Source organism: Molothrus ater, chromosome 2 (genome assembly GCF_012460135.2).
Source record: "Molothrus ater isolate BHLD 08-10-18 breed brown headed cowbird chromosome 2, BPBGC_Mater_1.1, whole genome shotgun sequence".
NCBI lineage: Eukaryota > Metazoa > Chordata > Aves > Passeriformes > Icteridae > Molothrus > Molothrus ater.
In genome coordinates, this window is record NC_050479.2 from 31,330,271 (window position 1) to 31,356,584 (window position 26,314).

The 26,314-nt window shown below is 41.5% G+C and overlaps 1 protein-coding gene across 1 annotated transcript in view; it reads left to right on the forward strand.

The window, feature by feature from the left end:
• The window catches only part of AFF3 (ALF transcription elongation factor 3), a 328,079-nt gene that overhangs the window by 265,588 nt on the left and 36,177 nt on the right, over positions 1 to 26,314 (forward strand). Inside the window, exons 10-14 of the mRNA XM_036389605.2 lie at positions 9,128 to 9,293; positions 16,836 to 17,876; positions 19,140 to 19,264; positions 22,860 to 23,061; positions 25,606 to 25,730. Of these exons, the coding sequence (XP_036245498.1) occupies positions 9,128 to 9,293; positions 16,836 to 17,876; positions 19,140 to 19,264; positions 22,860 to 23,061; positions 25,606 to 25,730 (1,659 nt within the window). The remainder of the gene's footprint in view (positions 1 to 9,127; positions 9,294 to 16,835; positions 17,877 to 19,139; positions 19,265 to 22,859; positions 23,062 to 25,605; positions 25,731 to 26,314) is intronic.

Below are 26,314 nucleotides of genomic sequence, written 5' to 3' on the forward strand. Positions count from 1 at the left end.
TGATGAAGCTGTCACTCACAAGCAAACATGGCTGTTCTCTTGGATAGAAGTACATTTACACTTCACATTTTAGTAAATAAATGGGCAAAAAGACCAACACCCAGTCTAATATCCAGTGAAACTGTATCAAAATCTCCTGATGAGACATATTGAAAATGGTAGGTTAAAGCCACTCTACAGAATATATTGCATTGCTCCTTTGCCTAGTTTCTGCAATTACCATTGCATTGAAATTGCCATTACTATTACCAGTGGAGATGTTCCGTATCTTCACTGATGATGGGTTCCAGTGCTTAATTATCTTTTTTTTTTCTAACATGTCTCTTGGTGGGTTGAAGCCAACCAGACTGCTGGAATCACCTTCAAAATGTTAGTGGAGGATCTGTTCCTGAGACAGGTATAATTGTTCCTGATACTGATGTAATTGAATCTGACAGGGCTTTTGATAGTGGTCTAATGAAATAGTGGAGTACTGAGTTGGGAGTGGATATAAGTCTTCATATTGGATACCAACCCCACCTTAGGACAAGTGGAGAGAGGTGACTGAACCCTGAAAAGAAGATTGTGGAGAGGAATCTGAACCAAACCTCCCTGGTTTCCCATACAGATTACAATGCACAAGGTGCTGGGCATTGTAAAGCACACAGTTTAAGCAATCCTTAGGATCTTAAATTCTTTCTGAGTCCATCAAGAGAGGTAGGAATCTAGGATCTCACATTCTTTCTAAGTCCATCAAGAGAGGTAGGAATCTCTAGAGAGCACAAACTGGCCTTGACCAGACAACAGAGAGATCTCAAACAGAAAGTTCCTAACATTGCCAAAATAGTGAAAAAAAGAAAAATTAAAAGTTCTGGGGCACATATGAAAGAAAACACACAAAAGCCATTGTCCTTGGTCTCAGGGGAAATCAGAAGCAGTGTTCTATGACTGAATCTTCTCAACAAGTTTATCCAGTTCCAATTTATTTCTGGCCCATCCTCCCTCCCCTCAAAAAAGTCTCTATAGAGATTGCTTCCTGATTTGACAGGGGATGCAGAAGGGTGCTGTTCATGGACTATTCTCAAAGCTGTTCATCATTCTCCAGGCCATTGGTCCAAGGCCATGTTCCAAGGACAATATAGGACATACAGACTATGAAAGTCATTTCTTCAAGTCCCTGTACTTTGAGACATTAAGAGGCTAATTAATCTACCAAGGTAAAAAGACCCTATCAGTCCTCTTCTACTAAAGAGTTAACTTGCCTGGACCAGGGATTCTCTCCACTCATATTCAGCTGATGCAAGGTCAATGACAAACACACCAAGGAAGTCAGAGTTGCTTTATTTTTCTTGTGAGCAGGTCAAATAAAACACTGCTGATGCTCCATTTCTCTGGAGCGACAAGCATACACTTGGCAGCAGCGGAAAGCAGACGCTGGAATCTGGCACCAGGCTCCCAGCACAGCTGTCAGCCTGCTGACTAATCACTTCACCCCCACATTAATGCTGCTGTCTGCTGGACCCTTTCATCTAAGATACCCCAGCACATGCTCCTCTTGATAGACCAGTTGATACAGAGGTGCACCATTAATTGTTACATAGCATTTAATTTTAGGAGATTTTTTAACTCAAAGTGGGTTTTTTTCTAGAGGCTTTCTCTTTTCTACCATATTCCTTCACAATGGGAGCTATGATTTGACTGCCTCCAGTATCAACTAGACCTTAATTAGATGCCCCTTGCCATAATGGATTTTTTCAGGGTTTTTGTATATTTATGTGCCTGAGCTTCATAGCTTGTCCTTTTAAACAGCCTTTCCTATAAATTTTTCTTTGATGACTATTTTGACAAGCTGCAATTGCACAGTGCACACCTGACTTTCTCCAGAGAGATCTGGTTTTCCTTCAGTTTGTGTTATCAGATGATACTTGTAGTCTTGTCAGCACAAACTATTTAAGAAGCTCCCAGGGAAAGTGCTAAAATATAGTGGGGGCCTATGAACTCTCTTCTTGGCAGCTGTGCTTTATTAGCTGAGCTGTGCAAAGGTGGTGCAGCTAAGGTAATGCAGTGCTTTCACAGAAGTATTATATATTGTGACAAGCCGAACAACCTCCAGGACTCTCACTCATCATGACTCCCATTTCATACCTCATCCATTACAGGAATGAGGTATGAAAACATTTCTCTGTTTCCTAAAGATATTAACAGACTCCTGGGAAATCGTTTACCTGGAGAAAGGGAGAAAGGAAAGTGTTGAGCCTCATTTTTTTGCGTTCAGGCTGAAACAGCGAGCTGTGGCAGGGCTCACTGTCTTCTCCTGTTAGTGAATGATAAGTTTTTGCAATTGGTAACTGGTTCAGAAATTTAATTGGTTTAATGCTTATAGTTAGCAAAGGCACAAAACCATAAATTTGTGTCTCTTCCATACTGACTTCAGAAAAAGGATATCCAAGGGCTTTTTAAAGAATAATAGAAGACATCTCCTAACACACTGACGGTGGGCAGTTCAGTCACACCCATGTATGGGATGGTGGCTGGAGCCCTGGAAGGCTCGTTTGATTTGACCATTTAAACACAATGGAACAGACCTAAAACTAGAGCAGAGCCTTTCTGTCACAGAAGCATACAGGCATGGAAAGGCTTGGGTTAGAACAGATTCTAAAGATCAGGGGAGTTGGAACTGGGTGATCTTTAAGGTGCCTTCCAACCCAAGCTTTTCTATGACTTTGTGATTGTACTCATCTTTGAATGTTAAGTACACAGAGACTTTTGTACTGGTATTTGAAGCCATGGTGGTATCTGGCTGTTGTCTGTGCATGTTCTAGAGTTTATCGTATCATTTCTCTTTTCTCAGCATGATTTTGTCCTGAAACAAATGGATGAAGTCCACCTCCATTCTGTGGGCTGTCCTTAAGGTGCTATTTCTTGGCATTCTACATTTGCCTCAGAAGATATCCCCATATGTTCTGTTACAATATTGGGATGGCCTGATCTTCAAGTCCTTATAATTCCCATGCTTCAGAGGTCTTTGCTGGAAGAGAATTTGAAAAATACACAGGGGCAGCAGCAAGAAGTGGGCATTTTCATGGCTTCTGTGATCCATTCACAATTATTGAGACAGGAATTCCCTACTGTGTGCATGGGAGACATGCAATATCTTCAGTGCCAGGCAACTTCAGTGCCAGGCAGCAGAGATATTTATACAGATCTTGGCACAATGCTCTCCGTCTGTGCTTTGAGGAAGCACCATGTGCAATTTGCTTATTGCAATAAAGGGATAAAGAGTTTTCCATAAAAGACCTTCGATGGGTAGTAGGTTGGCTCTGAGGGAAGAAGGAAGTGATGTTTCAGATACTTTAATCTGAAACCAAAATAGAGGCTCTGCCAACAGAGGTCCTTTAAACCATGGAATATGTTTTCATCACTAAATTTGAAATACTGTTTCAGAGTCTTGGTCAGATTTAGTGTTGGATTTAAATCACTGTAGCCTAATTGAAGTTAATGGAGCTATGACAGCTTATACCAGCTAGGGGGCTGGTGTCTGTTTCAAAGTATTGTTTTCCCACAATTGGCCTTGATTTCTAAACAGTGATAGACTTTTTTCTGGGTATCCCAAATAGTCTAAGTATTCATACAGCCTTTCTTTCCACACTTACCTCTCAATGTTGACAATGCGATCCCTAACAATGTCTCTTGTTTATTCAAATAAGCTCTTCTCACTAGTTATTGCATTTCTCTCTCCTCTGGGAAGTCACAACCATTTAGCAGTTGCACACCAGAATGATATTTAGAAGAAAAAATAGTTTAGATGATCACAGCTGTGCAGATGACACTGAATAAATAGAGCCCTATCTCCAGACACAGAAAAAAAAAATACAGCAGACAATGTCTGATAGTCTTAGTGACGTTTTTGGTAAGAAAGCTTTGGATACAATTCTAGCAAAGTGAAATTACACAGACCAACTGGACTCTAAAATGTGATCTATTTTCCCCCTGCTCAGCACTGCTGAGGCCACACCTCAAGTACTGTATTCAGTTTTGAGCATCTCACTACAAGAAGGACATTGGGGTGCTGAAGCGTGTCCAGCGCAGGGCAACAATGATTGTGAAAGTTCTGGGACATTAAGTCCCACAAGGAGCAGCTGAGGAAACTGGGCTTGTTTACACTGAAGAAAAAGAAGGCTCAGGGTAGACCTTATTGCTCTCTACAACTACCTTAAAGGAGGTTATGGTGAGGTGGGTGTCAGCCTTGTTTTCCACGCAACCAAGGAAGGACAAGAGGAAATGGCCTCAAGTTGGGCCAAGAGATGTTCAGGTTGGATATTAGGAAAAAATTCTTCACTGGAAGAGTGGTAAAGGGAAATAGTAGAGTCACCATACCTAAAGTGTTCAAAAAATGAGTAGACATGGCACTTTGTAAAATGGTTTAGTGGGCCTGGTGGTATTTGGTCAACGGTTAGTCTTGATGATCTTGGAGGTCTTTTCCAACCTTAATGATTCTATGAGCATTTGCATAGCCTTTGTTGTGGCTGGAAAAGTATTTGAGAGGCTCACTGATATGTTCCTTTGGCTGAGTAATTTCTCCAAGGCCTGATTCTCCCTTGCATTGCATTCTTGATAATCATTCATGCCTGTGTAAAGTACCTTCATATTGTAACGCAGTGAAGAACTGGGATGACAAATTCTTCAGCATCAGAGGGATTTTTTTCTATATATTGTCACTGAATACTTGCAGTTTGGGAAAGAACTGCATCAGTTTTACTTGTATCTTTATCCATGCTGCATGTGTTTGAGCCTGGATTCCTGCAATGCAGCATATGCCTAGCCTGGGAAATTCCTGTGGCCAATGCTGAATGCCATGATTTATTATCATGGGAAGCAGTGCAGCTGTAAGCAGCAGCTTAATATGAAGCATAGAGTGGGACTCAGATCCAGCATGATTAACCTGAAGAGGTCTCATGAGGGCCACCAAAGCAATCTCATTTGGGAATCTGTCTCCACTGACTGAACAGCCAGGTCTAGCACCTTGCTGCATAACTGTTCAAACCACCTTGGTGCCATTCAAAGGCTGGCCATGGCCATGCAGCCTGATGGGGCTAACAACTGGTCCCACACAAATGACCTCTAGGCCTTGTCCAGGGATTGCGATGGCTCCACCTCTCAACTTGGATCACAAGTCAGTTTGAGTGGGGAAGAAGTATTAATCTCCCCAAATCACTGGATTTCTGAACTGGCACATAAGAGAAAAATTGGGGCTACAAGGAACCTAGCAGTTCTTTTAAGAAGGGCAGTTGTCTACTAGACAGTGCAGGAAAACAGGTTGTTGGAGACTTGCATGGAAATTAGGTGCCCCTGTAGCCAGGGTAATGGGAGATATCTGATCAGAAACTTCAGATGGTGTGTTGGTTTTTAAATGGTCTTATTGCTGAACTTCTGGCAAATTTACAAGGTATTTACTCTCTCTCTCTTAAGTCAGAGAGTGCAAGTTATGATTAAGAGCTCTAAAGAAAAGTGGGTCTCACTTAATTGTCGTTTAATTCCTTAAAATAAAAATAGAAATTCTATGATGTGGTAATTAATTCTGGGGCATAAACCAGTAGCAAAATATGCTCAAATGTTATATGCCACAGTCATTAAAATGTAGATCAGTCTAACTGCATGATCTTACTTACATACTTCAGAAAGAGCAGTCCAAAATAAAAGTTACCAATTTAAAAAAAAGGTTGCTTTTTAATAAGAATGCATGAAGACAGATGTAACTGTTATTACCCTGGTCACTATAACATAATGAGGATCCTTATAAGAATATGCTATATTTCAAAATTGAAAAAGTAAAAGGGGGACAGGAGACTTCAGCAGTGTTAGCATAAATGCGAAAATATTGTAATGTTTAATTTTGTAGTATATTGGCTACCATTAGAACGGCAAACATAGATTTCCAGATGTTTGTGAAGAATCCAACAGTTATATTTTATATCTAGGGCTGTAGTAACAATTTCTATTCAGCAGCCTGGAAAAACATTTCATGTCACAACAGGAAAGAAATATTACCATGGGTTTTTTCCCCCTCATCCCCTATACAGCAATTTTTGAATATTTCAGTCAATGACAAATAAAAATGATGGTTTACAAATTAAAACCTCAGTCACTAAGGGCAGGACATAAATGTGCAGATGTTTTGGGATGCTCAAGAACTTTTCAGTCACAATGCTGTTGTGGAGAGGACTGGAAATCCATCAGAGTCAGACACTGTCAAAGGCATTCCCTAAGCTATGCTGTCTGAAAAGGCAGTTAACTTTTCATGATTTTTCCACATTTTCTTAAGGAAAAAAAATCAAAACCACAAAACCTATTCATAATGGCTTGTATATAGCTCTCACTATTTTATAAGCAAGGGATTAACTGCAAGTTATTAAAATAAGTGAGCAACCTAAATCTGGAGTTCACTGGGCAACCTGTACAAGTCAGGAAAGCTGCATTGTCCTGAAACTGTTTACAAAATATCCATTTTCCTTCTCCAAGAAAGAAAATTTTTTACAAGCTTCCCAACTGTTTCTGTCACCTCTGTGCCTTAATGAAGTTACACAAATGGCTGCCTGAAAATCTTGTCTTTACTGCACCTACATGGCTAGAGAAAAAACCAAGTTTTTAAAGGCACTCCTTGTAACTGGTACATTTAATGCCTGTGCATGAAGACAGACCTCCTGCCACCCAGGAGTTGGCAGACTGTGACCACGCATGTAGCACCAAGCCATCCTGACAGAGCATGAGCTTTTACTGCCACCTCTCTCTCTACTGCCCAGTAGTAGTTACAAGGATGGAAATAAAGATCAAAAATATAAATGGATGTCAGCTCCTCCCTCTCCTGTTTATTTTACTTGCTTTTAATTAGTAAGGTGAGATTTTTTTCCACTGCCTGGTCCCACTGTGCTTTGAAGAGTGCAGAAAACTCTCCAACAGTGTCAGGATTCCCCAAGCAAAAAAACCTAAGAAAGCCATGGACAGCTGTACCACCTCCTAGCAAAAGGCAGCGGGGATGCTGCAAGTAAAGGCAATGTGCTGGCTTGTGCAAGACAGGTGGTCCAGAGGGGAAAGGCTGGCATATGTTAGGGGAGGCAGGTAGAGGGCCAGAAATTGTGCAGCCATGGGGAATTGTGAAGTTGAAACCACCTCTCTGATGGCCTGGCCCCTTGTCAAAGCTTCAGGAATTGCCTGTCGTATGTAGCTTGTGCAAGGTGTCAGGTATCAGTTTTCCATAATGAAAAACACCATTATCATGTAAGGACAATTCATTAGGTGCAACATAGCAGAACTGTAATTAATTATTAGATATTATTTCTCACAAAATGCTTCTCCAAGATCACATTGCATTAGCCACAATATTGGACTGATGGAGCATAAACAAGGGTAATGATAAACACTGGTGAATGGAATTGGGAAGAGATGGTTATCAGGGTACCAGTGTGTTTCATGTGTTTCATTAATGATCTGGAAAAGTAAGTGGATAACCATTTAATTAAGTTTGCATTTGATACTAAATTAGAAGTTGCTGCAGACACCTCTGAGGGCAGCAAAATAAATCAAAAGGAGCTAGAAGCTTGCAAGGTAAAAGAGGAAAATGAGATCTGGTGTGAAGGAAAAAAGCAAGCTAATCTCTCTGTAGCAAATAATCATGTAGCTATAAGTAGAGGAATTCTGAAGAAAGCAGTGTTGAAAGAGAGGTAGGGATGTTAATGGACTATACATTCCCTCACAGCTTGGATATATGTTTACAGAAGCAACGCATCAAGGAGCAGGAAGGTAATAGCCCTTCACTGCAGGGCTGTAGTGAGAAGCCATCTATAATGCTGCACTCTGTTTTGGGCACCCTGTTATCAGAGAGATATAGACAAATTGGAATGAGTTCAGAAAAGAGCCATAAAAATGATTCCATATCCCTGGAGATAATGACTTATGAAGAAAGATCAGAAGAAGTAAATGTGTAAGGCCTTGCCTGAAAGATGACTGAAGAAGGACAGGAAAACAATCTGCAAAAATGTGAGAGCAAAAAGGGAGGAGGATAATTTATCATAGTAACTATTAGTAATACGATGAAATAATAAGTAACAACTATAAATTCTAAAAGGGCAACTTCTGGTTGAACGTAGGAAGAAATTTCTGACAGTGGAATTTGGGTTAGTTTGCAGAGAAGTTTCCCAGGGGTAAAAGTAAAAGCTGCATTCAAGTCATTTAAAATCAAATTGGACAACTCACTAGAAAATGCACCCTGCTATAGGGAGCAATATTGCATTGCCTAGGGAATAAGCTGGATGACTTAATATGATATTTCACACTCAAGTCTTTATGACTGTGATATTTTTAATATGCATGGTCAACTATTTCAGGAAAATACACATTTCTTCTGCTGTCAGGCCTGATAATACAAACACTTGCATGCAAACATAACTTTAAAGAAGGCAAGTAGCTCTGCTGACAGCACTGCATTGCTGACTTGCCAAAACACAAGCCTGAGCTCTTCAAGTTTTTGCAGACTGAGTCTTAGATCTTGAATTGTCAATATCAAGATGGTATATATAGGTAACCACATCATTTATGGGCAGGTAAAGAAGCGTGCAAAATGGAAGATGGGGGTTGGAAGCTCCAGTGAAGATGTATCATTATTGTTATTTTTATGGTTATTGCTATTACTGCTTATGACAGGTAGTGTGGAGTTCAACTCTGTTTCTTAATTGTTCACCTTTTTGGTCTCCTGCTTTCACCTCTGGGCTGAGTGTTCATTAGACAGCATAAAACTGCTTTCTATACTGCTTTTTTAACACTAAGTATTTTTAATATATCCTAAAATATCTGTGGAATGGGAAAAGACACAAGGTGAAGTGAAAACCTGACTCTTCCCCAGATGAAAAAGATGGCAAAGGCTATGGATTTAAATGGATATGAGAGTAACCCCATCTTTTCCCCCCAGTTATAGCAATGTAACATTGAAATCACTTCACTATTTATTAGCAGCAGAGACAAGCTCACAGGCATTCACAGAGTATGCTCCCTAAAACAGCACAGTTCTTGTATGTGGGGGTTTCATGTTTATATTCCTGTTTTCTTCTCTTCCCTCCCTGTCCCACACCCCATGGGCTGTGTGTTGGGCTGGCAGCCTGGTGGTGCCGCAGACCAATGCCCGAGCCTCGGGACTCTCCAGCAAGGGCTCGAGCAGCAGCAGCTCCAGTGAATCCGAGAGCAGCTCCGAGTCTGACTCAGAGAGCGAAAGCAGCTCCAGCGAGAGCGACGGCAGCAAGGCCTCGCACTACTGCAGCCCAGAGGTAAGGGCTTCGCTAGCATTTGGGGTGGCACTCCATTACTACACACACTCACACCTTCTCCCAGCCAGACCAACACAAGGAGGCTGTGAGGAGATGCATGGAAAAACAATGGGAGAGAAAGGCTCAAGGATCTTCCTCCTGGCATGCTGTGAAATGTAAGTGGCAGTGGATGTTGGGGTAGATTAAAGCATTTGAAACAAAAATAAAGAAAAAAATAACCCTGTTAGATTTTCCTCAAATTGGAGATGAGTGGAGCACCTTGCAAGGCTCACAGCTTGCTTGAAGTTTTATGCAACTCTGCCTCCATAGCAATGGCTTGCTTAGTGTGTAAGTCTTGATGTGGGCTCCCAGCACTGCAAGGGAACTAAAGGCTTCTCTACACAGGGAAGCTATTATAAAATCAGTTTGAGAGTAGATTTTTAAAAGAAACCAGTTGTTCACTCATGCACTTCCCTCGCCTCACTCTCTAAGTGAATTATTTTCTGCTACTGCTGCCTTTATGTGATTTCTTTCAATTCACCTCTAAAATGGACTAAACTGAATTACTCATGGTGCAAAACACTGAGCCCAAACTAGTCATCTGGAAAGCTAGCACTGAAAACTTCCACATGTAGACAAGCCCTAGCCAAACTACAATTAAGCTGCCAGTGCTGTGACACCTTCTGCTTTCACCTCTGCAGAAAGCTCAACAGACACAACAAAGCTGCTTTCTTTGCTCTGCTTTTCTACCAGGATTGACATTTTTACATGTTTTGGTCAATACACTAGTTTAGAATTAAACTATGAACTCCACAGCCACATCACACACATTAATGTATGTAAAAATATTCCAAAATCTAGCGGCAGGATTGTAAATACACATGAAATACAGTCTGTGTATTTTCCTACTCCACATAAACCATCCAATCACAAGAATCCTCCCCCCAAAACTATGTCTCAGCTATTCTCTCACCCTGAAAAACAAACTATGTTGCAAAACCAGCAAACCTTTCCTCGTATTCTCCTTGGTTATTTGGAGATATATTTCCAATTGAGCAAAATGCAGTACTCACAGAAACATCCTTAATATATTTTTCTCAGGTTCTGTCACTTTTGGTCCTTGTTTAACACTTATCTTCTGTCTTTCCTTCACAGCACTTTCAGACCCATTTCCAGCTAATTCTCCTCTTACTTTGCCCACTTCCTACATCTTTCTCTTCTTTCCAGTCTCTCTTGTTGCTCTCCCTGCAGTACCCCATGTCTTATTTCCCATTCTGAGCTTTCTTATCTGACCTGTTAAGACCTTGTTCTCTGTCTACTTAATTCCCTGCTGGAATTAGTGCAAAGATCTCATTCTTGGTCTCTCCTCTCCCTGTGGGATCTCAAAAGGTGGAAGAAAAGGGGCAAAGAGAAGAAAGAAAGGGGAAGGAATATGAGATGAAAGGAGGAGAAGCACAGGAAGGGAGGAGTGGTTACCTTTTAGGCAGATACCCATGCTGCTTGGGCCCAAGAGCAGAAATTCCTCAGAGAATGCACAAAGCTAATTGACTGAGGCAGGTCTTGGATTTCATAAAGTCCAACAGAGAACTAAGTCATGGAAACATGGAGGAAGTGCCTCCTCTTAAGCATTTTATTCATATCCTCTCGAGATCTGTGGAACTACTTTTGTACAGAGCCTGAGCTGTCAGTGATCATTGTCACGAAACAGCTGCCCCACTCCAACAGATTGCTTGTCTCTTTGCATTATATTTGTGTGGTTTGCCTTCTAGGACATGCTGTATGAAACATGCCTACACAAAAATGTAAATGACTCACAAATGTGATGGCTTTGGTGATTTTCATAGGCAATTTTCATCCCTTGATGGGATCTAGGAGACAGCACACACAGATATGGGTGTCCCAGGGAAGTAGAATACCTGTGTTTTCCCCAAGGGCAAGTGCTTTCCCAGGGCTATCATATGACTGATGGAACCAGTTCAAACATGCTCAAGTGATGTCTCTGACTGCAAGTCCTTTCAGCTTTGCATAAATGCTTTAACTTACATTTATGCACCCAGTGAAGCCATCTTTCTAAAGTATATGTGTCGCAGACATCTTTTCACTAAAAATCCTTTATTAGGATTTTTTCCCTTCTGAGAAGCTGAGGCCTCAGAAACAAAATGTAGACAATGGTTATCTGCTGCTGTGGAATGCATCAGGTGGATTTTTGATTGGTCCATCTTAGATGTTTATAATTAATGGCCAATCAAGGCCAAGCTATCTCGGACAGAGTCCGAGGGAGCTGCCTTTTGTTATCATTCTATTCTTAACTAGCCTTCTGAGGAAACCTTTCCTTCTATTTCTTTTTAGTATTGTTATAATGTAATATATCTATAAAATAATAAATCAAGCCTTCTGAACATGGAGTCAACATTCTCGTGTCTTCCCTCGTCCAAGACCCCCTGTGAACACTGTCACATATATGCCAGTTTCTTACCCAGTAAATGGAAAGAGACAGGTCTTTGGAAGCTCCCTAAAGGGAGGCCATGTCCACCTAAGTTTAAGTAGTGGACTCAATTCTAGATTTAGTCTTAAAATTATTTGGCTAAGACAAAAAAAAAAAGTAAATACATCTTGGTTTTTGATTTAGCATTAACTGGTGCTTTCAGTTCAGGTTCAATGAACTGGAGCACTCCAGCACAATGCTGGGCAGAAACTCTGTATTTAAAGTTTGGGAGGAACTTAATGTAGAAATCTGCAAACCATTATAATGCCTCCATTATCCCCCCCCTCCCCCCCCCAATAATCTGAAACATTATATGTACATACTCAAAGAATTTTATTTCTGAGACAGTGTATCTTCTGCACTTGAGGTTATATAACAATTCAAGTGCTATTTCATGTCTTCTGTAATTTTTTCCTCATCTCATTTTGAGATTTTCAAGTTGTCCTCAGGTGTCTAAATGCAGCTGCCTAGAGTGAAAAAGCAGCTCATTGTAAAGCATACATATAAAGTAGATTAGATGAATTGCACCCTAAAAGTGTCTGTTTCTTTCCATTGACTATTTAGAGCCAGTAGTGACTAGCTCAGCTGTCTTCACTTTATGTCTGCAGTAAACTAAGAATAATGGCTGAGCTAGAACAGGAGACAACATTCAGACTGGTTTCAGTGATGTGGACAAATTAAGGTGCCTCAGACATTAATGGGAGTAGTTAAAGCTTTGTGGACTGCAAACCTAAAATTATGAACAAGGAACTGAGACTTCTATCTCCTGTTTCTTTGCTGAAGTCATGAATTCTTGGGATGACCTTAATTAATGTCATAAATGGTGAATCTGGAAAACAATGACATCTTATCCTTTTTCAGGTGGTTGAAAAAAATTTGGGTGCCAAGTATACAGAAAAAGCTACATTTCCAAGCTAAAAATTTGGTTTATTTGTTCTTTGTTCCATTGAATTATCCTGCAGGCCTTTACTAGAGCTGTCTTTGGTTAGACAACCACGAATTCCTGCTATGAGGGAGGATAAGAGTGGGGAATGGGCAGGAAGGAAGCAGAGAAGCTATCCCACGGGACAAAGGATCACTGGCCTCACCAACAGTAACCAGCCCAGAAGAGAAAGATGCCCCTTTCTGAGCCTCACCAGCCCCACATACCAGATGCAATGGCCATTACAGATTTTGCTGTTGTAACTGTTCACAACCATAGTTTCTTCCTCCTTTTTAAGGAGGAAGAAATATTGGAATCTAGTATTGGAATTTTACCATTAGACCATCTGTAGATGCTGTAGTTACCTTTGCAAATACGATTCATGGGTTTTGGCTGTCCTGGGGACTATTATTGACAAAGACTGCAAACTACACTCTCCCTTCCCTCCAGAAAACTCTTTGTGCCAAGAACCACCTCTTAGAGTATATGTGTGCTGTGCCTAACACATGGGAATGCCCAGTTCTAACTTGTTAAAGCACTATCAGCAGTGATTATAGTAGCAATATAATCCAATAGTAATAATAATCATCATCACCATCATCTTCTTCATCATCATTGCTGCCTGTGCCTTAAACATAACGAGAAAGCACCACATTTGTATGGGCATTGCCCTGGGTGAAGTATTTGATAACAGGGCAGCACAAGCAAGTTACCACAAGGGTAAATTAGTACATGGATTTACAATAGGCAGAGTAGCTTGCAGGGATGGTGGGCTAAGTCCATGCACATGTTATGGGCTCTCATATCTCTCAGTGAAAGTGGTGTCATACTTCTAGTTTACCACATATTAGCCATGCCTTAGGTCCCTCTTTGTAGTAACAAGCATAGAGTCACCCCATTACACTGGCATTGTTTAACAGCCCTTTATCCTAGAAAGTGTTTCTGGATAACATTTGGACAAGTTTCTTTTTGGATGCATGCCATTCATGCGTCTGGTTGCACTTGCAGCCTTGAAGAGGTCTGAGATATATAGAAATGCTGCGTGGGAGTCATCCCACCTAAAATTGCACACTTCTCCTGTGGATACCTACATCTGCTCACCACCTCAGCCTCCCCTTTACAGTCTGTGGAGAGGAAAAGACGTTTTTAGGGCCCAGCTCATCTGGCCTATTTTATATGTCTATTTCAAGAGGGAATTTTTCACACCCTAGAAGAGTAGTTCACTGACTGGAGAAGGAACTTGTTGACTAGCTAAGATATAGGTGTCTATGTTGTACAGATGAATCCACCCACAATATTTAAGGAAATGTATCACATCCTGTTTCTTCATGATGCCTGGCACATGTGTATGTCTGTGGTATGTTGATCCCTGAAAGTATCCTAGTTCTGTGAAGTTTCCTGGCTTAAGTTTTCATGCCAAACCTATATTTAATTGCAAATCAGCTGACCAACCTATATTTAATTGCAAATCAGCTGATAACAGACTGTTATTCCTATTACCAGTGCCCATCTGGACAGCACTGGCTTTACCCCAGTTGAAAACTGCCCAGTTCTCTAAAAGGCCCTAGGGGCAGCATATTTCCATGCATTAAAACCAATGGGCAGAGAGTATTTTGGTATCAGAATACCCTGCATATATATTCGTATGTATTTCTATCCTTACATGCTGCTGAAAAACTTTCAATTCAACAAACCAACTTTTCTTCCATGGAATGGTGTGTGGAGTGGAAATTAGGGATTTTCTTTTTCTCCCACAAATAATTATAATTAGGCATGTATAATGGATGGGCAAAAATTTTCAAGTGAATTTTCCCAGTCATTTTTTTCAGCGGTCCTGCTATCTATTCTTGGCTGTCATGATTTGTTCTCTTGCAAGATGCCTTCTTTTTTTTTTTTAATGTGATCTCAAAGTGCAGTAATTTTCAGTTAGAACAATCAATTGAATAAATTACTTGCAAAAATGAACTGGCATCACTCGTGTACACTGAGAATCTCAAATATTCAGAAATGGTATCAGGGCCCAAAATTAGTGAGAAAAGTTTTAAAATTCTGATTTTTTAAGTTTGGATTCTTTTAATTTACCTGATAGACTACAGACATTTTACTTTTATCAGATGAATCTTAAAGGATTTTTTTAGCAGACAAATCTTGGGGTTTTTTTTCAGAAACCACAAGGATGTGAATTTTTATTTAACTAAACCTCAAAAGTGCACCTGAAACTCCTGACAAAACCAGTAAAGCTGGTAACACTGTTGATCCTTTTTAATAAACTTCATAGTTGGTGGATAGGTTGGTAGGACCATAGGTATTATGCCTAAATAGCAGACATACTACTCTAGCAAAGTCCTGCACTGCCAGGTTGTGATGCTGCAGCATGTAATCACTTTTTCCTGCTGGTTACTGTGATCCCTTGAAATCTGTGAGCCACCATTTTCAAGAATAACAAGATATATAAAGAGGCAGAATGGGATGTAACAGATGAATTTGGAAGTTTTTTTGAACTTCCAAGCAGCACTCACTCTGACCTACGCTTACAGGCAGAGGTGTATTTTTCCCCATGTGCTTCTGATGTATCTCTTTTCTGAAATACTTCTGAACAGTGGAAAGTCTTCCATGTATAGTGAAACTTTCATTATATATCTAGTAAATTCAGTATGTGCACAGTGAATGGCATCAAACATATCTATCTGTATTTTCAACAGCAATTTAAAAAATGCTGTTCATTTTTAGATAAAGAGTTAAGAGCTGTAAAAATACAGCTTCATCCAAGAAAAATATTGACCATCCATTTTCAAGATTTACAGCTCAGGAAAGAAATTCTTCATGTAAGATATTAGGGAGTATGCTTTAAAAAACATAAATGTAAGCCAGTCCTGCAAACTTCCCATAGGTCTGGGTTAGCTCAGTAATGAGTAAATTAGACACTTTAGCTAGAAGGAATATTTTTATCATATGAATTCCAATGTCTATTTTTTTGCTTATTTTAGGAGCCTTTGCTCCTTGTAGAGTGCATACAATCCTCAGTGGGTGATTCTGAAGGCGCCCTTGGCTGTACAAGAAACTTGTGTTGCCCTCAGGCATCTACTTTAAATAAGAAGTAAGATACTCTTTTAAGTTAGAGACTGTGGATATTCTCTCTTGAGCAAACTTTCTTCCAGAGCACTGATGGTTTTCACGTTCGACTTATGACACAGTTTTTGATTATTCACATGCAATGGCCTAGTGAACCAAATATTGGTTCCATCTGAGGAAATTAGGGAATTTTTCACTTTGGCTTTTGTGGGGTTAGGTTATGGCAAGCCGTCTACTCCTTCATCTGTTTTTTTTCTGGGGTTTTTGCCTTTCCTCTTCATTTTATTACATTCAAATTACTGATTGCAAGCTCTAGAAAACAGTCACACATTGTTCTGAAATAACATTGTCTCAGCTGTGGTTACATTTGAAATCATGATTGTCCCACTTTTTCCCTGTCCTAACACCATTATGTTTTAAATGTGCTCTTATAACTTGATAGTGTTGTGACAGACATTAAAAGAAAAACTAACAGCCACACAATACTCACAAAATGAACCCTTGACAGCACCACCACACAACAAATGTTTGTGGATTATAATGTCAATACAAGACAGGTTACATGAAGCGCCTGGTTAGCCCTCCAACTCCCTACCACATGCCACTTTGTATGCTTCTTAAATGCTTTCTGTATTTACTGCAATGGCACAGGACACTAACTGCACATCCCTAGCTTTCCTGATAGCTATTCTCCCCTAGCCTCAGCTGTACCCTGCCTTGTTTTCCTCCCTTCCTATTGTCATTGCACTTTTTTCTGTTTGGAAACTTGGGAGTATTTCCCAGTAGAGGTAATGGCAGTACTGCCGCTGTGAATCGCCCTTGGAAATGATCCATCACAGAAGCCCTTCTCCTCATCTCCAAACCCCATTCTGAAACCAAAACCATCCCCGACTGCAAGGCATGAGCCCTGTCCTGAAATGCAGGGCCAGTGCCGAGGGGTTGCCATAGGTTGGGGCGGCTCTTGTACCGAAGGAAAATCTCGGTGGTGCCCGGAGGGATGCGGCGTTTCGCTGTCCCAGAGGGATCCCGGGTTGGGGCAGCAGGGCCTCGGCACTAAGCTCTTTGCCGTCTGTTTCCCTTTCAGCCCGAGCCGCCCTCGTCCAACAAGTGGCAGCTGGACAAGTGGCTGAACAAAGTTACCCCTCACAAAGCACCCATCCTCACCCACCCCGATGGCCCGGCGCTGGAAGCCCATCCCTACTACGGCCGCGTGAAGGCAGAGCGGCAGGAAGGACAGAAGACCCCGGCTGAGGGCCCGGCCGAGCATCGCAGTGAGGAGAGCCGCGCCGCCGCCGCCGCCGCCGCCGCCGCCGGGGACGGGCCGCGGCCCAGGACCGCCAACAAAGCGCCAGGCAGCAAGGGCAGCCGGCAGAAGTCACCCCTCGCTGCTGACGGCGGGCCGCCGAGGCGGGCAGCAGGGAAGAAGGCACCGCGGCGAGCCGAGAGGAACTCCGCCGGAGACGGCGCCCCCTGCCCCAGCGCAGAGGAGCCCCCTCGGAGCCACGGCTTCCCTGAAGGCGCTGCTGGCGAGGCGCCCAGGGCCCGGCCCGGCGGCGGCGGCTGCAGAGCGGGGCACCGCCGGGAGCCCCGCTCAGCTGCAGCTGGTGAGAAGCGTCGGGCCCGAGGGCCGAGCAAAACGGCGCCCAAATCCAAGGAGTTCATCGAGACCGAGTCTTCGTCCTCATCATCCTCCTCCGACTCAGGCTCTGAGTCGGAGCGGGAGGAGCGCCCGCTGCCCAAGGTGCCAGCGGCAGCCGGGCCTGAGCCGCGGGGTGCCAAAGACGCGGGGAGCGGCACCGCCAGCAAACCCCACGGCGGCTGCAGTGCCTTTGGCTCTATTAATGCCAGGACTAGTAGTGAAATAGCAAAGGAGCTGGAGGAACAGTTTTACACCCTGGTTCCTTTCGGTAGGAATGAGCTCCTGTCTCCTCTGAAAGACAGTGATGAGGTAAAGTCGCTGTGGGTCAACATTGACTTGGCTCTTTTGTCCAGGATTCCAGAGCGTTTGCCCGAAGAACCGCTGGCCATGAGCGCCGGAGCAAACCAGGCGGCCAGCTTCCCGCAGGGTAGTAGTGCTGAACCCCCCGCAGAGAAGGGTTTACCGAAATCTAGAAGGAAACGCAAGGTGAGCTGCTGGGGAACCGATCACAGGGGGTAGGGGAGCCTCCAGCAAGTGGGAGGCTAACACCGCTTGCACCCACGTCCAGTGCTCGATGGCAACGTCTTCTCCAGGCTGGCCTTTAAGAGCTGGGATTTGTCCCTGCTTTCCACGTAGGGACTGGCCAGACCCCGGAGGAAATGCCAGCCCTAAGGTGATGAAATTCCTTGCCTCGAGGGATCACAGCTCCTTGGAGACAGCGTTGACTGCTGTGTGTGTGCCTTTGCGTGCCTTAGCGAAGGCACTGCCTTTATAGTAGCATAATTTTCTCTCCTGAGGCCTCTCTCAAAACCTGAGCATTTGGAAATGATGCTCAGGTCAGCGAAGGGACAACTGTCTGCTGCCTTGTTGTAGTCGACACAGTATCACTGCGTGTATGGTAAAAGAAGAGGCAGCATCTTTTGTCCCTTCTGACTGTCAGCAAGAGGCAAGCCCTTCAATGGCAGCAGGGATCCCTGGCTTTGCAGGGATGCATTGGCAGAGACCTGGGACCTGACTGGTTCTGGATCCTGGATCCTGGCTCCCTCACACCCTGGTGGCCCCATTTTCCCTTGGAGCTATAGGTGTAGGAGTAGGACCACAGTCCATTAGCTGCCCCCTCCTCAGCAGCACTGTCACCGTGCTTGGGTGGGTGCAGCCCTCTGCTCACATCCACCCTTCTGCCATGCTTCTCCCACTCACTTTCTGGGGCCAAGGGGAAAGCCCCCTCCTCTCCATGGCCAAAGCTTTCTGGTCTGACCAGGCTTTCTGGCTTGTTTGTACTGATCTGACCCCAAAAGTCATTCTGAACTGGAATCACCATCTGCTCAATTTCTGAACAGTTTTGCTGTGCAACCAAACGTCTGTTGCCCTCTGAGCTACTGTATGTGTGAAGATGGATCTGTATATTTTTTGAGGACCATTTATCTAAACGGTCTTCCATATTGTTTTATCTTTCTTCATTTTTTTGTCCTTCTTTTATTAGTATCTGAAAGGTGGCAACCCTGGTTCAAGTGGGAAAGTAGTGGAAACCAAGTTTTATATTGTACCCCTTTCTTTACATGCTGCCTCTTAAATTTTGTTTTTTAAGACATGGATCAATCATCTCTGATCCATGTTAGCTGTATACTCAAAGAAAGTATCATCATTTGTAACAAAATGACAGAAAATACCATCCCTGACTTGTTGAAATATTTTTGGATCTGTAGTAAATCCAAACCATAAAAAATTATTACTTTTTTCTTCACTCAGTGTGAGAATGAGGAAGAGTGCAGAGACATCAAGAAGACCCACTTAGAGCGAGAGACTTCTTCACGATTAGCTGCCTCTGCCCAAAGCATCACAACAGCAAATCACTGCAATATGAATGAAAATAGGTAAGATTTTTCCTTCTTAGTTACCACTGAATCATACAACTAGTTGTAGTTTATTGTCAGGTGTTATTTTTTTCCTTTCCTTCCTTTATTTTTTAATTATTGCATTTTATTGTTGAAAAATTAACCACTGCATCTCTGTTCTTCTGGTTTAATGATGAAATTAGTAGCTCCTGACACATTCATGTACTTACATTTTCGTCCTGTTGCACAAAGAAGTTGTGAGCTCAAGTGTGAGGCTCATAGAACAAGTAATTCTAGTTAGAGCAGTGTGATTCTCCAAGACATATTCCCTAACACTGTGCTGTAGGCAGCAATTCACATATTCAACCATCTTATAGCCCTTTCTTAGACTTTCTTTGTTTTCTTTACTTACAAGTTGCAAGCTTTCAGTTTGGCTGTATAAAAAGAATTATGTATCAGCTGTGTGGAAAGATTGAAAAAAATATTCATAACAATGCCTGCAATACTCAGCTCCAGAATATATTTGAGAATCAGTATTTTTGAGATTACAAGCATTCCATTCTGTGTAATTAGTAAGTATTCCAGGACAAGGAATTTAAGACTTTTTAAAAAGTGAGATTTTCAAAGGATATAGGGCATGAAACAAAAAATGAATATTTAGCATTTAGCGGCATGGTTTATGCACACAGAGCCCTATCAATGTCAGAGCAATCACACTTGAGTTTCTCTGGGGGCTTCCAGCAGTCAAACTTAGACATGTGCAGTTTCAGAGTTCAGCTGCATTCTGCTTGGTACATGCTGGTTATCAGTATTTTTTTATTATTATTATTATTTTTCTGGTAGTATCAGGCTACTTCTTGGGTTGAAACTGCTACAAAATAAGAAAGAAAATATTTGTATTTATTGTCGTAGGCTTTTCTATTGTACACATCTTTGATGAGATTGAGTAATTCTTGTCATTAATACTGGAAAAAATCCCAAAGAAAACTGATATATATAGTGTTTATTCAAAAATATGCATTCAATTTCTTTGTCTTGACATGTCACATACGTTTCATGAAGTGAAAACAATGCCCAGAACAGTTCCTTTCTTGTGGGTGGTTGCATGCAGACATGCTGTTCCTGTTACCCCAGTGTCATATGTTTTATGTTGCATTAATTTTCAGAGACTAGCATGGCTGTCATAGCTTGCTGTGTCACAGGGTTAATTCTGTGCCTCCTGGAAGCAAGACAATAATTTGTGATTTTCTCGACATTATATTTAGTTCTTCCAGTAGCAACTGTGTATTAAGAGGAACAAAGAGCTTCTGAAATGTACAGTTGCCTCCTAGTTCCCACAGTTGCCTCCTGGTTAGCTCTGCTTCCAAGACGTTTCTGTGGTTTTTGCCACAGTGTAGGACATGATTTCAAATGCTGATATTCCACAGCTGAGGAAGGGCTACTGAGGCTGTAACTAAACCAGCAGGGCAGATACCAGGACCTCCTGCTCCTCTTGCAACCAGCATCTGCTCATGCTGGCACATCTCCTCTCCAGTTACACCATGCCTCTGAGGTTCTCCTGTAAATATACTCAAAAAACTTGTTTGAAACCAAAACTCTTTCTTCTTTCCTTTTCCTTTTCCTTTTCCTTTTCCTTTTCCTTTTCCTTTTCCTTTTCCTTTTCCTTTTCCTTTTCCTTTTCCTTTTCCTTTTCCTTTTCCTTTTCCTTTTCCTTTTCCTTTTCTTCTTTTTCTTTTCCTTTCTCTTTTCTTTTCTCTTTTTCTCCTCCTGTCTCTTTTACTTACCCTTTTTCTATTTTATCTTTCTTTTTCTCTGGTGTTTTCCTTCTTTTATTTTGGGTTTTTTTGACAGAGTAGTATTATTCATCTCCCAGTAAAGCCACCCAGACAGTTTTGGCAGCACAGCTGAGGGCTGGTAGCAATGAGAGGAGCAAGACCACCTTCAGCCATAAGCATTTTCTATTGTGGAATTACAGGCTGAGAGTCAGACTAAGTAAGATCCTGTTTGACAAGAAAGGCTGCAGGCTCAGAGATACCCCAAATCTCTTGCACCTCTATCAGATCCACAGTCTGCCTATTCCCAGCAGATCACAGCTCTGACAGTCCTCTGCTGCAAGTTGTTCTGCATGGCCTCTCAGTATAAGATTTGCTGCTCACACTAAGTTTAGGTGGGCCCTGCTCAGGCCATTTGTGCAGCACAAGTAGAAATTTCAGCTACTCCTCACAAGTTCAGGGCTAAGCTTTGAGGATTGGGTATACTTCCAAAGAGCCATGGCTTGCCTTGGATGCTTTGGCCCACACTTTGACAGCGATGTATAAACATGGGTTGCCAAGGCATGAGTTTATGTTTGAAAAGAGGAAAAGAAATTACAGGATCAGCCTGCACATTCAACATAATGCCAAAGATGTTCTTTTTCTTAGGAGGAGGAGAAGGGCACAGTTGTCTATCTTTCACACTCGGAGTCTTGCTTTCATAAACACCAATTGGTCATTAAAGCAAAACAGTTGACATGGTGTTTTAAAGGTACTATGCCATTTGAAACAGTAAAGGCTCTGAATTACAATTCATGGCTTCTCTTACAGCTACTTTGTAAAGACTTGCCAGATAAATGGACAAATGTATGATAAGAGCACATTTAATTAGCTCTGTTCCCTGAAATTATGTGCAGAAATGAAGTATGGTTTTTACTGTATTCTTTTTTGTGATTCCATTAAGTGTATATTGTCTGATACAGTAACTATAAAGAACTGAGAATTGTCCATAAAAAGTAATAGGCTGAATAAAGGGGAATGTGACAAGGAAAGGTATAGTGTTAAAATTGTCTTCCTGACCTTAATCACAGTTTTAGTCTTAATGCCAACTATCTTCTTAAAATAACTTGCATTTTTTTTGTGTGTTGTTTTAAGATTTTCAGCTAAATATTTTCTTCAAATTAATGCATCTGAAGTTTATTTCTGGGCATATTTATAAGGTTCCTGACTTCCCATCCAAAACTTCTCCCAAATAAATGAAAGCTGAAAATACTGTCTGTTACAGCTTTCTGCTTTAGAAGATAGACCAGCTCCCATTTCTCTGTGTCTACTGTTTGCATATGTTTCCTTTTGTCTGCATTATCAGCCTATTTTTCTTTGTCTTCAAAATCTGTATTAGATTAGTATAAACACTGCTACCAAAGGCTAGGCACTGAGCACAAAGACAAGCCAGTCATCTTTAAACACATTTCCTGTTTTAGTTCACATATGGTTTTATTGCCATGGCTTATAAATTGTCACCTGTAATGGTGAAATAGGGCTCCATAACCTGAACTTACACTTCAGAGCCTAATCTTCATCTCCAGCTATCCCTTAAGAAATGGTGAGCAAGTAGCCATTTATCTCTGTATTTTTTTTCAAGTACTCTGATACAGACTTTATATTAACTCCAGAATGACAATTTGCCTTGAAGGGAAAGAGAAGAAACATGATACAAATTTGTAAATGAACTCTTGGTCCCAATACTGTAAGCTCGTTTCCAGATACCAATAGACTTTATCCTACCAGCAGGTTTTAAATTCAAAGTTTTGGTAATATATAAAACATTTACCTTTCTCAAAGCCAGCTTTGTGACACTCCATTACTGTAATTTCCATTTCCAGCTTGGCAATACCAATAAATAAAAATGAGAAAATGCTTCGGTCACCCGTCTCTCCCCTCTCTGATGCATCAAAACACAAATATTCCAACGATGATTTAACTTCCTCCACCAGACCTAATGGCAGCAGTCTATTACCTTCAATCTCCTCCAGCAAAAAACATAAGGGTGAAATCCAGTCACAGCCACATCCTGGGGACTTCAATGTAAGTGTATGCTGTTGTTCACAATATAAAGCTTAGCAGTATATTTTCCACTTTGTATTGCAGTCTGTGATAGTTTTTGCAGAATGTTATGCAAAAAAAAAAAGAGTTGTAAAAATGAATGTTATTTTCTAAGTTCAGATTTTCTGGTTTGGAGTTTAGCAAGGCATAGAAGAAAGGAAAGAGGGCAGTCTGTAACACAAGCAAATAGCAAAGGCTACATAAGCAGAAGGTGAAATGGCCCAAGATGAATGGCTTTAGGCCTCCAGAGCATTGCTTGGGCATGATGCAAGTCCCCTGCATTCCTGGTGCATAAGGTCCCTACTGTATAAGGGCTCACTCAGCCACTGCCTAACCATGGGAGTGCCTGCAGACAAATTCTTCTGTCTTAGAACAAACTTCTTCAGATTCTGCTTGTACCAGTGACATCTTAGCACCAGCCTCACAGCTCAGTTCCATCAGAGTTGTATTCATATCCTTATCAGAGAGTCTTGCTCACACCAAGTGTGCCCAGAGCACTCTTCCAGATAAGTCTGTACTACAATACTGCATTGTGGCCTCTGCATTCAGAGGACAGAGAGAGAGGAGTAGATGCTTCCTCCATTTCTGCATGAGTTCTGTGATTAGAATGCTGGAGTGAAGAGTCCGTTGCCTCTTTTAATTGAGGAATTTCCATCTCTCTCTCATCTGATCTTTCAAAATCATACCCTACCCTCCAACCTACAGACACTGAGAGTAGATGATCAAGGGCAGACTACTGTCACCTCCTCCCCATGACACTGTTGTGCTTTGTGTGAAATACCTAGAAGAAGCAATTTGGATGCCATCATCTTGATGATCACTGTGGTAGCATCTAGAGAAGCTGTGGAGGCACTCTGCTGCCCATGCTCCTCTCCTTGCTACAAAAGCTAATAATGTTTTTTATTCTGTATCTATTTGCTGTGTTTGCTATTTGATGTAAAAGAGGCTTCAAAACCCTAAGTATTAGTGTCTAAGCAACTAGAAAAACAAGCTACCTGAATTGTAGCAGTGGCCTCTTCCAGCAATTTTTGCTGTGGGGATAAGTGGCCCCCTTGTATCTGCTAAGCATACATGTTTACACTTTGATTTTGTTGGGGTTTTTGGGGTTTTTGTGAGAACAGAGGAGGAAATAGTCAATATAATCTTAATTTTGGACACGTTTTCAAAAACAGGTTGCCATAAATTGTGTTTTCCAAGAATATCTCACAGATGTTTTTGGTAAATTGAAAAAGACCAATTACATAAAATATTCCAGTAAAAAGTCCTTTAACATATTATAGTTATTAGTTTATTTTTCATTAATTAAATGTAAAGTTTTAAACATTTTAACTTGCAAAACATAAATTTAGAAGTTTATAACCCATTCAGAATTATAATTATGATTCTTCACTGGGTATCTTGAAAATAATTTAAATTCCTTCACAGGCAAATGTGCTGGAAATCAAAAGTAAAAGGTGATTGCTTTATGATCCACACCCTTAGCAAATGCATTTCACTAAGATTTTCTGCATAGCCTAGCAATGCACCATTTGGTCAACACTTAACAACCTTTGCAATAAAATTCGTATGTATCTGGTTATTCATCTGAAAACTTTAGCCTGATGAGCTGATCTGGATGTGCCATATAGAAGATGAGAGCTCATGAACTATAAATGTTAAACTTAGCTTTGTTTTATCCCATCTTCCCATCCTTCATCCAACTGGCAGGCCCAAGTGGTCCTTCAAATATCTGTGAAAAGCTGCAAGCAAAGCTTGCCCACAGTGGGCATTTATCCATTTGAGCTTTTTTCCCCATGTCCCTGGTGCCTTTCTGCCTGTCACCTGACATTGGAACAGCATTTTTTGGCAGTGGTTATCAACCTAAAACCACCTGGGGCCCCCTGTTTTGCTCCATACCAGTGCACAGTAGCCCCCACAGCAGGTCACTTGGTGGGATGAAGGTGCTCAGGAGGCCACATGAAGAACAGGGCTGCAGCTGAGGGACTGCATGAGACCCTGCCAAAAGACATGTGCTTCCACTGTAGCACAGAGAAGTGATCTTTCAAGCTGATCAGGGAGCTCTGGAGCACAAAGAAACCTGGACTACAAATTCATCCAGCACAAGCACATCACCAGTGTAGTGTGAAACAAGTCAAACATGGGCTGTGCTCTCCTAAGCAAGGTACAATGCTTGGTTGGAAGCTGAAGGCCAGAGGTATAACTTAATCTTCTAAATGACAACAGATCTATTCTTTAATAATTTCACTTGCTGTGTTTCAGAGTATTTTGATAGTTACTATTAAAAATTTTACTCAGTTTCTGCTGTATATCATATTGAAACTCAAACCCTTTACAAAGTGCTCTGAGCAATATCTGTGAATTTGTGGTCATCAATGTCAGGACACTTATACATACTCCTGCTGAAATAGCAGGAAAATTAATTTCCTATTTACAACAGAAAGCAAAGACTCTCTGGTTTTTGTTACTTGGGTTTTTTTTAAGTTATTAGCCAATTCCTAAATATCTTATCTACTGTTTGTTGTCTAGAAAGCAATTCACATCAATTCAGAAAATGTTCTCTGCAATAAGCCACAGTTCCAAACAGAGCCTTGGTCACCTCTGTCCACCACACCCAGGGACTGCAGAAGAACAAAGCTTATCTTTGATGATATGTGAGTATATATGACTTTAAAATAAAGAAAACAATGGCATTTAAAGAGAGAAAAATACAATTTGTCTAACAGGAAGTGAGACATTGCCTGCAGTATTACAGTAATACTTACTCTACATTGAGAAATTAATGAGAAATACTATATAAAACCTTAATTTTTTCATCATAAATTAAGTTTCTAACCACAGAATAGTAGAATGCATAGAATCACAGAGTCATAGAATGGTTTGAGTTTAAAGGTATCCCTGAGTGCAATTTCCACTCTGTGGGAAGGGCTGCCACCCACTAGTCCAGGTTGCTCAAAGCCTCACTCAACCTGTCCTGGAACACTTAGAGGTGTGGGTAACTCCACAACTTCTCTGGGCAATCTGTTCCCATGCTTCACCTCACAGTAAAAAATTTCTTCCTAGCAGCTAATCTAAACCTACCATCTTTCAGTTTTGAGTCACCTCCACTTCTGTCAAAGCCTGTCAAAAGTCCCTGAGCATCAGGGAGCAGTGAGGAGTGTCTGTTCCCTAAAGGACAGGGAGCCAAGAGCCAGGATGCAGAATGCAGCTGGCAGGGGTCCAATCCCACAACACCAAA